The 13,190-nt window shown below is 54.2% G+C and overlaps 1 protein-coding gene across 2 annotated transcripts in view; it reads left to right on the top strand.

Moving 5' to 3' along the window:
- KDM4B (lysine demethylase 4B) overlaps window positions 1-13,190 on the top strand; it is a 132,256-nt gene that overhangs the window by 43,501 nt on the left and 75,565 nt on the right. For both annotated transcript variants that reach the window (XM_054717483.1, XM_054717484.1), the window contains exons 5-7: window positions 1,457-1,632; window positions 2,711-2,825; window positions 5,596-5,789. In XM_054717483.1, coding sequence (XP_054573458.1) covers window positions 1,457-1,632; window positions 2,711-2,825; window positions 5,596-5,789 — 485 coding nt within the window. The remainder of the gene's footprint in view (window positions 1-1,456; window positions 1,633-2,710; window positions 2,826-5,595; window positions 5,790-13,190) is intronic.

The raw sequence follows: 13,190 nt of genomic DNA, 5'->3' as shown, positions 1-13,190 counted from the left end.
GCCAAGCAAAACATTTTCTTTCACCGGTGTCATAGATGGGATAGTGAAGTCCTTGGGTGTGGTAAATGGATTTCATCCCTTTTGGAAGCTGTCGGCAAACTTGGGCATCAGCGTGGTGTTCTTCCCTCATTGGCCCCGAGCAGGGTGAGGGTTCAGCCTCTTTAGAGTTCATGGCTGATGCTCTGAAAACAGGTTGGGTTAGCCCCGCCAGCATGGCTCAGTGGTTGAGCGTTGACCTCTGAACTAGAAGGTCACTATTCGATTCCCAGTCAGAGCATATGCCTGGGTTTCGGGCTTGATCCCCCTTGTGAGGCTTGCAGGAGGCAGCGGATCAATGATTCTCTTTCATCATTGTTTCTATCTCTCTCCCCTTCTCCCTTCCTCTCTGAAATCAATAAAAATATTTAAAAAACAACAAAATAGGTTGGATTAGTTCCTTTTCCCAAAGCTGTTAGGTGGCCTGCTGGGCACCCTGAAAGGGGGCTTGAGGCTTGCAAACAACCACCCAGGACTGGAGAGACTAGTCCCAGTTGGCTCTGTGGGGCCCAGAAGGGTGCCTAATGCTCAGGAGGCCCCTGGTCCAGCCCAGAGGTCGCCTCTGACCAGGAAGGTGAAGGGGCCAAGAGTGGATTTCTGAGCCCAAGCAAGCCCAGCACAGTGCCCTGACACTAAACCCTTTGTGCTGATCCTTAGTGTCCCCTTTGGAGAAAGGCAGGGAGGGCGGGGGCAGGAGATCTGCTATCAGCTCACAGTCAAGGCCTGGTGGTCGGTTGTCTATTGGATTTGCTCCCATGAAATAGCTGTGCCTTTTCTCAAAGGCAACCTTCTGACAATTCCCACTTAGAATTGTCACCCTCCCCTCTGCCTTTGGGCTTCTTCTTACCCAGCCCTTCTTTATTTTATATCCTTAGTACTTACAACTGGTTACCTTCCCAGTTTCCTTATCTCTGTGGGTGGGCCCCCTGAAACCCGGCTCTGAGGTGGAGCCACATCTTAAAGGTATTTATCATTTGTCCTCTTCCATGGAATGTAAGGCCCTCATGGATCTTTGTTTTCCCATGTTTCCCCTCCCCAGCATCGTAATTACTCCCTAGTAGGTGTTAATGAAGGGGTTTCCTAGAACATGTGTCTGGCATAGCCTTGCTCTTTTCCAAAGCTAGAGGGTGAAATGGCCCTGCCCTCCAGTGATAAAGGTTTTAAAAGGACTTCAAATGCAGCTGGTGGTGCCCATGTTTCTGGCACCAGATTATTTGGGTGCTTGATAAAGGCACAGATGGTTCCTGGTGCCCTTGTGGGGCAGTCCCAGGTGTGCTTCCCAGGTAGTGGCTGCTGGTCTCCCAGGAGTGGGCAGTGGGTTTTCTGTCAAAAGCCCGTGCCCATTGTCTCTGGTCGTTCCCCTGTCCTGAGTGGAAGTGCCTGTCTGGAGGCACCGCTGACTTCCTCCTTGGTCTCACAGATCATCCCCCCGAAGGAGTGGAAGCCACGGCAGACGTATGATGACATCGATGACGTGGTCATCCCAGCTCCCATCCAGCAGGTGGTGACGGGCCAGTCAGGCCTCTTCACACAGTACAACATCCAGAAGAAGGCCATGACGGTTGGGGAGTACCGCCGCCTGGCCAACAGCGAGAAGTATGCAGCTGGGATCCTGACGGGTGTAGGGTGGAACCCTGAAACCCTATCTCCGAGGTGGAGCCACACCTTAAAGGCCTCCACCCCCCTGGTCTGCAAAGCCCACTCCAACCGGAGACTCTGGGGGTGCAGAGATTGTAGGGCACATGTAGCCCCCTGCAAAGCGCATGCCATCTGCTCTGGGTGCACTGGGTGGATCTCGACATCTTGTGCTCAGAGACCCCCCTGTTCAAAGAAGGCGAAATCCATACCCTCACCAACCCATGGCCACCTGTCCACCTCACCCTACCTTCAACACCCACTACTGAGGACTGCCCCTTGGGGTTCAACCTGTTTCCTGTCCCTGGAGTGCATCCCCTATACCCTCCCATAATGTCTCGGTTCTAATGGTGCCTCTTCAGAGAGTGCCTCTCTAATATGCATTCCTGCATGCTGCTTCCTTCAACATGGTGCACACATGGGCACACTCATGTACATTCTGTGTGCTCATGGGTGCACTCGTGGGCATTCCCAGTGCATACACGGTGCACTCACGAGCATACTACCACTGTTTTCCCCTTCCTGTTCTCTGTTACTCCCAGTTTCCTGGCTTTCTAAAATTGTTTGTGCATTTCCAGCAGTACCTTTGCTTTCCAACGTAAGTGTACTGTGAAGGCAGGGTGTTGTCTGCCTACTCACGCAATGGCCCTGGCGCCCAGGACAGTGCCTGGCCCATAATCAGTGCTCTTAGTATGTGCTGAGCAGTGGGATAACAGCCAGAGCCCATGCCCATCCACCTGCTCCAGCTGCCTCTGGTGTGCATTGTGACTTGTATACCACAGGCCCAGCTAGCTGATGAGATAGGATAGGTGGGCATTATTCCAGGTAGGGCCACTTGCCCATCCTATACACACCCCTGGAATAAATGCTGTCCCAGCAGCAATGGGACCACATTTGTGTTTTCTGGGGCTGTGTCCTGTGGTGGGGACAGGGCAGAGCCTCTTCCTCGGTGTATCCGGCAGATGCCCTGGGCCTGGTTCAGCTGTGAGATCAGACGCATGCTCTGAGACCCCCTTTTTGGTGTGCTGTTTGCTCACAGATACTGCACTCCCCGGCACCAGGACTTCGACGACCTGGAACGCAAGTACTGGAAGAACCTCACCTTCGTCTCTCCCATTTATGGCGCCGACATCAGCGGCTCCTTGTACGATGATGTAAGTTCTGGAGACCAGGAGGTTCTTGGGAAAGTGAGGGACTCAGTTTCCATGGTGGAGGTGAAGGAATGTGAATGGAAATGGAATTGAAATGGAAGTTAAAATGACACAAGCTTAGCTGGGCTTTCTGTTTGGGCTCTAGTTACAACTACATGCCTTGTTTTAGAATGAATGAAGAAGGGATCCTATGGTTTTCTGACTTGCAAAATCTTTCCTACTGAGTTACAGAGTTCTGATGGCTCTGATCTTACGCCCTCAGAATCCTGGCAGCCCCAGGTCTTCAGCTGGCGAAGCTTCCATAGGTTCACTTATTTCTGGTCCCTTTCCTGGGCTGTGGGGCTTTGGGGACACCCAGGCAATAGAGAGGGGCCTGTCCAAGGACTTAGACCAGATGCTGGTGACTGTGACCAGAGGCCCAGAGAGGTGCTGGTGTTAAGCAGAGGGAGGTTGAGTGGGACCCTTAGTTTTTAGGGGATAGTTTATTAATATTTATGGGACCTCATACAACCCTAAGATTAATTTCAGAGTTATTGAACCTAGCTTTCTCCTGGGGGTGTTCTGTATGGGGTACCCTGGGCTAAAATATGGCCTTTTCCATGCCCCGGGTGGTCTTCTTGGTCCCCATCTGTGCCCCTCACTCCATGTTGTCACTCTGAAAGTCATCTCTTACCAGGATAGTCTCTTTCATTCACTCAGCCCATGTTCATCATGAGAGCTGGTGGGCGCCACCTGAGTTCTGGTCTTGGGTGGAACTGGAGTTAGGTGGGAATAGCACCCCCTCCTGGGAAGAGTGGGGACCCTCCTGGATGCTCAGAGAGGAGCCCTGTTAGAACAGATGGGGCTTGTGACTCCCAAAAGGTATCGGAAAAATCAGGACTACTGCGTGGGGTCCCCACATGAATTGTTGGCCAGCATTTCTTTTTGCCCAGAGTGGCTGCGCCATGTTGCATTCCACCAGCAATAAGTGAGAGTTCCTATTGCTCCACATCCTCGTCATCATTTAGTAGTGTCAGTGTTCCGAATTTTGGCCATTCTGATAGGTGTGTAGTGGTAGCTTATTGTGGTTTTAATTTGCATTTTCCTGGTGACATGATGTGGAGCATCTTTTCATGTGCTTATTTGTCATCAGTGTATCTTACTTGGTGAGGTTCAGGTCTTCGACTCATTTTTAAAAAAATATATTTTATTGATTTTTTTACAGAGAGGAAGGGAGAGGGAGGGAGAGCTAGAAACATCGATGAGAGAGAAACATCTACCAGCTGCCTCCTGCACACCCCCCCCCCCCCCCCCGCGAATGTGCCTGCAACCAATGTACATGCCCTTGACCGGAATCGAACCCGGGACCCTTCAGTCCACAGACCGACGCTTTATCCACTGAGCCAAACCGGTTTCGGCCTTCGACTCATTTTTTAAGTGGATTGTTTATTTTCTTATTATTGAGTTTCAAGATTTCTTTTGCAAATATTTTCTCCTAGTCTGGGGCTTGTCTTCTCATTCTCTTGAAGACTGCATTGTTTTCAAATAGAAATTCTAAAGTTAAAAAAAAAAATTAGAGCCTTGTCCAGGGAGAACATCTGGGTTTGCTCTTGTGTGCTGCCTGCAATTGGTCGTAGTGATGGCCCCGTGAAGGACCCTGCTGCCCAGTGAGGCTTGGCGGGGCCAATGCTGAGATTGTGAGCAATGCCTGCCATAGGTTCCTGAAGAGGCTTTGGGGCCCTGTGTTCCCCGTGCCTGATCTAGTGCAACAGTCTCCTTTACAGATGTGGAAACTTAGGCTCAAGTAGAGAAATGACTTCCCCTGGCCACACGATGAGTTATTGCCTGGCTTAGACTAGATCCCAGGTCCCCCGCCTGTGACCGCATTTTGGATGTGTGGGCTGGATAGTGAGGTGAATTGGACAAGGCTTTAGGGAGGCGACCTCTTTTTGATGTGCCCTGACCTTGGGAAGCTTCTATTCAAGGCGACCTTGGGCTTTTCTTTCTTATACTGAGGAGTCTGGTCACTGTCTCCTCCCCACTCCCCATGTTCTGGACTTCTGCCAGGACTCACCTTACAAAGACCAGCAACTGGTCTCGCCAAATCAAGGGCCTGTAATGTGGACAGGAGTGGGTGGTACAGGGTGGATTGGGGCAGAAAGAAGGCTGATGTTCACTCACATCTCAACAGGCTTGAAGGGTTCTCTAGGGAAAGGAAGTTGATTAAAGCATATTTTGTGAGCTCTTATGACAGGACGCAGTTTGCTTGCTTGTGGCATTAGGAATAGATGAGACTGGTAGGTGAGGATTCCAGCCTTGTTTGCTTGGTTCTGAGAACCATCTCCATCTCTTCCATGCGGAGGTTCCAGAAGGGCTGTCTGGCACCTTTGCTAGTCTAGCCCCACCGGCAATTGTCTTCCTCCTTCTGTGTCACTGACTTTGAGGCACACTAGTTACTCATGACCAAACTGAAGTCTTTACTGCTGAGATTAACACATACCTCAATGTGGAGTCTAAAGAAAGCTCTGACCAACTGCATGGTGCAGGGCAGTCAGTCGGCATCTGCAGGGTATGAGCAGCCCAGGATGCGTTTTGGACACGGAGGTGGGTGAGGCTCTGAAGTGGGCAGGTTTGGAGCTGACAACAAGGCTCTTGGGCCCTCATGGGGGTCACACTGCAGCAGACAGCTCAGAGGGAAGGACACTTCTTGTCCTCCCACTAATGTCTGGGGCTGGTGGGGCCTGGGTGCCCCAAGGATGGCCGGCCCACTGACTCTGTGCCTGCTGCCTCACAGGACGTGGCCCAGTGGAACATCGGGAACCTTCGGACCATCCTGGATATGGTGGAACGTGAGTGTGGCACCATCATCGAGGGTGTCAACACCCCCTACCTGTACTTCGGCATGTGGAAGACCACCTTTGCCTGGCACACGGAGGACATGGACTTGTACAGCATCAACTACCTGCACTTTGGGGAGCCCAAGTCATGGTGAGTGTCCAGCCAGTGGCCTGACTTGCTTCACAGGGTGGGGAGTCTCCACTGCCAGCAGGGCAAAGGGCGGGGAGGGCAGGTGGATGGGCTCCTCTGGGTCAGGCAGGCATGGGTGCCTTCTGGGAGGCTCCCTGTGGCCAGGGCTATCAGGCAGGGTGGGCCAGGGTTGGAGCTCTGGTAGCTCAAGATCTGCTGGCTCTGCCCCCACTGGCTTCAGGGCAGCCTCAGTTTACACCAGTTTGGGGATGAGGTATATGTGCCCCTCAGAAATGAGCTTCCTGATTTGTGGAGTTTGGAGTTTGGGCCTAGAGAGCTTCCCACTGAGCAGTGGCTGGTTCTGGGCTCCCTCAGCACCTCCCCAGGCCGAGTCAGGCGCGTGGTTGTTGTACTGGGGCTCTCCTGGGGCCACAGGCCTGGGGACAGGGTAGCCTTGAGCACTGAGCCTCCCTCGCCTTCCTCTTGGCCTTTGGTTTGAGGGGTGAGATTAGCAGTAGGCCCCTGCTGCCTGGGGTCCCCACTAGTTTGCAGGTGCTGAGCAGGGGTGGGTGAGCTGTCCCGAAGGCCACTCGGTGAGTTCTGGGCTCTGCAGGCTGGGGCATATGTCCAGTGCTCTGTGTTCTGGAATCTCTGAGCTAACACTCACTTCACATCCAGCTTCTGCTGGCAGGCCGGGAGGCAGCTGCCTTCTGTTTGTTCACTGCTGTTTCCGGCAGAGACTTCTGAGCTGGGGCTTTGCACCTCCCTGCCTCTGTTGCCACAATAATCAGCGAAGCTCAGAGGAGTGGCAGGGGAGGCCCGGGAGCAGATTGTGGCACTCAAGACCTCAGCCAAGCTAGTTGGGGGCAGTGGGGGACGGAGGCAGGGAAACACAGCACAGCTGGGGACATAGGCAGCAGACTCTGGCCAAGGCACCCCTTACCTTGACTGAGCCCATAGGCACCTCAACCCCTTTAAGTTGCTTGGACCTCCTGGAGCCCTTTGCTGAGTGGGGCAGAAACAGGAGTTCTGAGCAGAGGACTCAGGAGCCAGGAGGAGATTTTGGGTGGGAAACCAGGCCTCTCTCTTCTTCCTTTGGCTGTATGACCATGCTCTCCTCACCTCTTATGTGAACAAAGCCATTTCCTCTCAGATAGGCAGAGAAATATAGAGAAGCATTGGACACAGACATGGTGGGAGCATTTGTATGAGTGTCCCAGGGCTACTGTAACAAATGACCACAAGCCTTAGCACACACACATTTATTCTGTCATGTTCTAGAGGTCAGGAATCTCACAGGTGTGGGCTGGGCTTTTTCTTTTGGAGGCTCCATGGGAAAATCTGGCATCTTACAGCTTCTATAGGAGCCATATTCCTGGTTTGTGGCCCCTTCTTCTATCTTCACAGCCAATAGTGCAGCCTCTTCTACCTCTGACTCTGACCCTCCTGCCTCCCTCCCCTTGCCCCCAGGGATATCCAGGGTCATCCCCATTCCAGGGTCCTTAATCTTTTGCCACATGAGGTGCCATGTCCACAGGTCCCGGGACTAGGACTGAGATGTCTTTGGGGCCATTATCCTGCCAGCCCTGGGCCTCTGGCCTTTGATCTGTGCTACTCTGTGTGTGTAGGGGATCCTGTTACTATTCCAGGGCTTGTTTTCAGCCCAGTTCTCTCCTTTGGTGGTGTGCGGTAGCTTTGCATTAGCCCTTGGTCATTGAAGCCTCTAGGCTGGGCGGTATTTACCTTTTAGGGGTAAATTTGGAAGAGATTGGCAAGTTGGTGATGCCCTTTTCATAAGACCTGAATCTCACACCCATGAGCGTGATTCTGAGCACTTGGGCAGAAGTGTTTCCTGGCCAGTGGCACTGTCCCAGTGCTGTCCAGGAGGTCCCAGTATCTATGCAGCCACCCTGTCCCCTCCTCTCTCCATGGCAAGGCTAGGCTGTGACTCCACAGAGGCCCAGTCCAGGCCTTGTGGAGAGGGGGCCACGCTCTGCCCCAAGTCCACACCTGTAGGCAGGAGGGCGGGGCCTGGGAGTGCAGCTTGTGGTGTGAGTGGACCTGCCCCTCCCCTGGGGGCTCTGCCTGCCGCCTCCCAGCAGTCAGCATCCTCTCCGTGGTCCGTGTAGGCTGAGTGCCCACGAGCAGCCTTCTGACTTGCTGTGTAGATCCACAGGCTGCGTCATATGTTTGTGTGTGAGTGTGAGAGTATGCCTGAGTGTGTATATGTGTGCTTGTATGTGTGTGAATATATGTATATGTGTGTTTGTGAGTATATGGGAGTGTCTGTTAGTGTGTGTATGTATGTTTATGTGTATGTGTGTGTTTTTATAGTTGAAGTGTTTTTGTGTATGTATGTGTATGTGAGTGTGGTGTGTGTGTGTGCCGGGCCTGCTCGATGGCCTGGATGATACTTCATGGTGTTGGCCAGTGACTTGGCCACGTATCTGATTGACTGTCCTCTGCGTCCCAGTTCGGTTGGGTGCAGCTCCCCTCAGGGCCACTAGATGGCGCCTCTGCCTTTCCCCATGGACCATTATTATCTCCCAGGACCAAGGTGGAAATTTCCTAGGTTCTTTTTATCCTTTTTAGATTCCACCTTTTTAGAACCCACTGGGCAATGATCATCCCACAGCCCCTTGGGAACCACAGTAGGAGGAGAGCAAGGACTCTGCTGGGCAGGGGGATGGGTGGTAGGAACACTGCCTCTCATCTGCTCAGCTCTGCGAAGATGCCCCGATTTTAAGGGCATCTGGCTGGCAGAGGGACCTTAAGGGAAGAAAACCCACCTTTTCCCGAGAGAGAGTGAAAGAGAGAGAGAGAGAGAGAGAGAGAGAGAGAGAGAGAAAGAGAGAGAGTGAGAGAGAGAGAGAGAGAGAGAGAGAGAGAGAGAGAGGAAGAAGCAAGCCAATGCTGAGTCCCAGCACGTGGTGGCTAAGGGCAGGTTGAGCTCTCGTAGACGTGACTACTCTGGGGCAAAAGTGTGTTCTGGGGTCACGAGGCCCTACAGCAAGCAGTGAGGATGCTGAGAAAAGCTGCTGGTCTCAGGGAGGTTGGTGCGAGAAGTGGCGTCAGGGAGCCTGGCAAGGAGGCTGGCTGGTAGTGAGATGGTGGGGGCCACAGAAAAGTGGCTGGGATGGATGGTAGTGGGAAAGTGGTGGGACTGGCTTTGAGGGTGGTGAAGTGTGAGAAAATGCAGTAGGAAGTCCCCGAGAGCTGTCCATGGGAGGGGACCCAGGGAATGTGAGGGCACAGCAGCCCCCTCCCTGGGGGATGCAGCAGGATAGACACCTGGCTCTGCATGCTTGCCTCCTGTCACCAGCACTCGGTGCTCTCTGGCTACAGCCCTGAGGACGGCCCCTGCTGTTGCATGCTGTACCCCTGGTTTGCTTGGGGTGGCCCTTGTGTCCACCCATCACCTCACCTACACCTTTCTCCACAACCCGATTCCCGAGAGCAATGGGGAAGCCATCAGCAGGACTGGCGTTGGACAGCAGTGCATCTCTGACAGAAAGAATCTTCCAGAAGGCACTTTGACCTTGGTCTTGGTTTCTGGTCTAGAAGGGGCATGGGATTGCACTCGGGGATCTCTCACACTGACCGAGTCTGGCCAGTGGGAAGGGACTTCTCAAAGTGTGGCCATGTAGGGTCTCAGCTCCCTGCTCCATGCCTGGTCAGCTCAGCCTGGTCATCGTGCTGGGCACCCTTCCAGCTCTCTCCCCTCAGGATCAGGGTGGGGATGTTGGCATCAGTGTCTCCCCACCAGACCATGGACCCGATGAGGGCAGGGCCCTCGGTCTTCCTTTTGTACCCAGCTCCTAGCAGGGGCCTGGCATAGAGAGGGGCTCGGTAGCTATCAGGAGACCTGGGTACTTGGACACAGTAACCCCTCAGCCTCTCAGAGCCCCAGTGTGCTGAGGTTTCCATCGTGTGGAGCCAGTACCATCCTGTGGGAGTCAGCCTCCTTGTCTTGCTCTGTCATGGGGCCAACATGGACACCAGCCTGGGGGGCAGGGGGGCAGGTGAGGTGCCCTCTTGCCCCTGGGCTGGGGGCTCAGGGAGCCACTTGGCAACCCCCTGGGAGGGTGATGCCTTGCTCCCACTCCTCCCCAGAGAGGAGACATTGTCTGGTAGATTATACTCACACGTCTGTCGCCTTAATATATGTACTGCTCTGCTTGCGTCTACAGTAGCTTAATTGCAGCCATTTCAGATTATTTCCGTAGCACTTTTTTTAAAGTGTCGACGTCCTCAGGTTTATTGCGTTTTATGAAGCCTTTCTGGGTGTGTTGCTACTTCGGTAGTGTGATTTGTGTGTCAAAGTGACGTGAACAGCCTGGTGTCGATAAAAGCATGGAATTTGCTTTGAAAGGCTGGCAGTACGTGGTGCTCTCAGGCAGCAAGGCTAAGAATATCTGAAGCATTTGAGTGCTTCAGAATTCCTTTTGAGATCGGGATTTAAAATAGACCGGTACTTATACTCACACGCGGACCATTCTTGCCGCTGCTTGACCTTCCTGCTGCCCTGCTGCCCTGTCCATTATTGAGGCCAGGAGGGTGGGTGGGCGTGGGCATCAGGAGGAGGCAGGGCTGGCCTTGCAGGACAGTGCCTGAGGGGTGGGCAGCCCAGTGTCCAGCGGTCGTGCCCTATAGAACCTGCTGTCCTAGGCCAGTCACGTTCCATGAAGCCCATGGGTGGTGGTGGTTTAGCCAGAGATGATAGCCCCACAGCCTGTCCCAGGGCCACTCTGCCTGAGGGCCTCCCCTGGGCATCTGCCACCTGGTTCGGCCCATGTGGGTCTCAGGCCGGGTCAGCTACCAAGCCCCATCATTGGAAACCTCAGCTCCGTGTGTGATACACCCACCTCGTGTTGCTTCACACTGTTTCTCAGATGTAGCACTAAACAGTGTTTCTAGCAGTATTGCCACATGCAGCACCTGCCACCTCCTGTCCTCCCTGCTGCTTCCAAGTGTCCCCAGGAAAGAGTTCTGGGAATTGGAGAGCACTGGGAATTGCTCAGCCCTTGTCTTCCTGGGCACTTAGGGACCATCTGGAGTGTGCTGTGTACCCTGAAGAGGAGAGCAGAGTGCCTGCCACCCTGTGAAGGGTACCCTGGCACACATTACTGCCAATGTAAGGAGTCAGTCCCCCTGGCCCTGCTGAGGTTTTGGGCCTACCTCCCAGGGTGGGGGAAGGTGCCTTGTGGTGAGTCCTGAGTGCCTACATGCCGGGCAAGGGCTGGCTAAGGCTTCGGTAGGGCAGGCTTGGGAGATGATAGCCTTTGAGGGTGAGGCTAGCTTGGGCGGTGGGCTCAGTTGCAGGAGCCAAGGACCACTGCGAAGAGCAGAGACTGGCAGCTTCTACCGTGTTGGGCAAGGCGGATGCGCTGCAGAAGCCCGGTGCTCTGGGCGGCCAAGAGCTGCACGTCGGGCACCAGGGCCTCCCATGGGCTGCTGGACTGTGACGGCTGGGATGCAGGCAGAGCTGTACAGTTGTGGTTTTTCCTTTCTATGTTTTAAATGCTGTGAGTGGGGGAAAGCCCCTCCTGGGTGACTGAGGCCAGAGCAGATGTGCTTTACCTGAAGGAACATCAATACTGTCTAGCAGGGTCACGTACACCCCCGCCCCCCCCCCCCGGCCCTATCCCTCTTTGTTCCCCTAAACTCCCTCTGGTTCTACTTGTACTGGGAGGAGGTGGAGATGTCTAGTTCCCTCTGGAAGGGGGTGTGCCCCAGTGGAGGATGCTCTCCTGCCTCTGAGGGTTGGCCCTCGGCTTTGACCTTGGCCTTCAGGCCCCAGACTCTGCAGCATCCCATGAGTTCTGTCTCTGGCTTCCCCAGCCCCTCCATCCTTCCCATTTTGATTTATCTGGGATACAGTCTTCCAAGTCTCTGGTGTCAGTGTCCCTGGGGGGCGGGGAGGGGACAGGGGAGAGAGGTGAGAGTCTGATTGCGCTCCCATGAGGGGCATGGAGCCCTCACTAGCTCTGGATGGTCCTGAGGTGCGCTGAACAGATCCTTCTGTGCAGGGTTAGTGGAGGGAATGCTGGTGAGAGCCTGAGAGTCTGGGGGATTGTCTGAGAGCTCTGCCCCTTTGCTGACCTTTCAGAAGCCTGATTGAGGCTCCCAGTGGATTGGAGAAATTTTCCCTTTGATTCAGCTATAGAGTTTTTCTTTGGCATTTTGCTCAGGGGAATTTCATAGGAGAGGGATTGGGCAGCCTTTGCTGCCAAAAATTCCCAGTCGGCACGGCCATCTCTGCCTGCGCTTGGTACTCTGGTGGTGTGCGTGTGCACGGCATGTGAGAGTGTGTATGTATGTGCATGTGTGTACATACACCTGTGCATGCAATGCATGCATGTGTGCGCTGCACCTTTGTGTGTATAGCTGTCCTGTGTGCATTGAGGTGGTGTGTGTACATGTGCTGAGTGTGCATGCCTAAGTGTGTATGCATTTATGCATTCGAGGACGTGTATGCCATGGGGCACAAGGAGGAAGTATGCATGCATGGCTGGCTCCCATGTGACCTGCTCTCTGACTGCAGCCTGGGCATGGATGGGTTTGTTGCCCAGGCAGAGCAACAAGGTTCTTTTCGGGGACAGCGGTGCTGCTGGGCTGCTCCCTTGCCCCTTGACCTGGCCCCTGGGGACCTCTCTGCAGGTCCACCTGAGGCAGCATCAATCCTCTTTCCAGCTGCACCTCCTGCAGCATTGAATAATACCTCCCTCCTTCCCTTCCTGCCTCCTCCTCCCTTCCTTCCTCCTGCCTCCTTTCTACCTTGCTGTCCAAAGCAACTCCCCAGCCTGGCTGTAGGTGGCGCTGGAGGACCACAGTGTCTGGTCCAGGCCCTGGGAGGGCCTCTGCTTTGTTGCCAAGGAGCCAGACTGAGGTGGGTGTTGGAGCCATGGGAAGCTGGCCAGGCAGCAGCCCCGAAGGCCCTTGGTGGAGAGCACTGGTGTCTAGAGGAGGCCTGGTTGGCCATGTGCAACTTCATGACTTCTGAGACTCCAGGGCAGCAGTCACCAGGGGGTCCCATTCCCTGACTCAGGCACAGCCCTTTCTCCAGCAACAAGGGTAACTCCTAGGTACCTTGCTCTGGCAAGATCCCGAAAGGCCCCATGGCAGCAGGGAAGGCTCTGTGCCAAGGTTGGCAGGAGCCTGACAGCTTCACAGATTGGTTTCAATAACTTAGCTTCCCAGCACCACACCCTTGTCACCTCACCGGTACAAGAAGCGAGAGCAGATAGACATTTCCCCCTTCTCCCCTCACTCACCCTGGGCCGGCCGAACTCCCACTTGGTATCTGAGCACAGAGTTGGTGGGGCTGTGGTGCCTGGGGAGGTCAGTTGGATAAGACCTACCAAGATGTCAGCAGGTGGCTTGATTTGTACCTTGTTAACTCGCTGGGGAAACCTAGGTCCT

Source organism: Eptesicus fuscus, chromosome 6, assembly GCF_027574615.1.
Source record: "Eptesicus fuscus isolate TK198812 chromosome 6, DD_ASM_mEF_20220401, whole genome shotgun sequence".
In the NCBI taxonomy this organism is placed as follows: domain Eukaryota; kingdom Metazoa; phylum Chordata; class Mammalia; order Chiroptera; family Vespertilionidae; genus Eptesicus; species Eptesicus fuscus.
The sequence above is the reverse complement of the archived record's forward strand: the minus strand, read 5'-3'. Positions and strand labels throughout refer to the sequence as shown.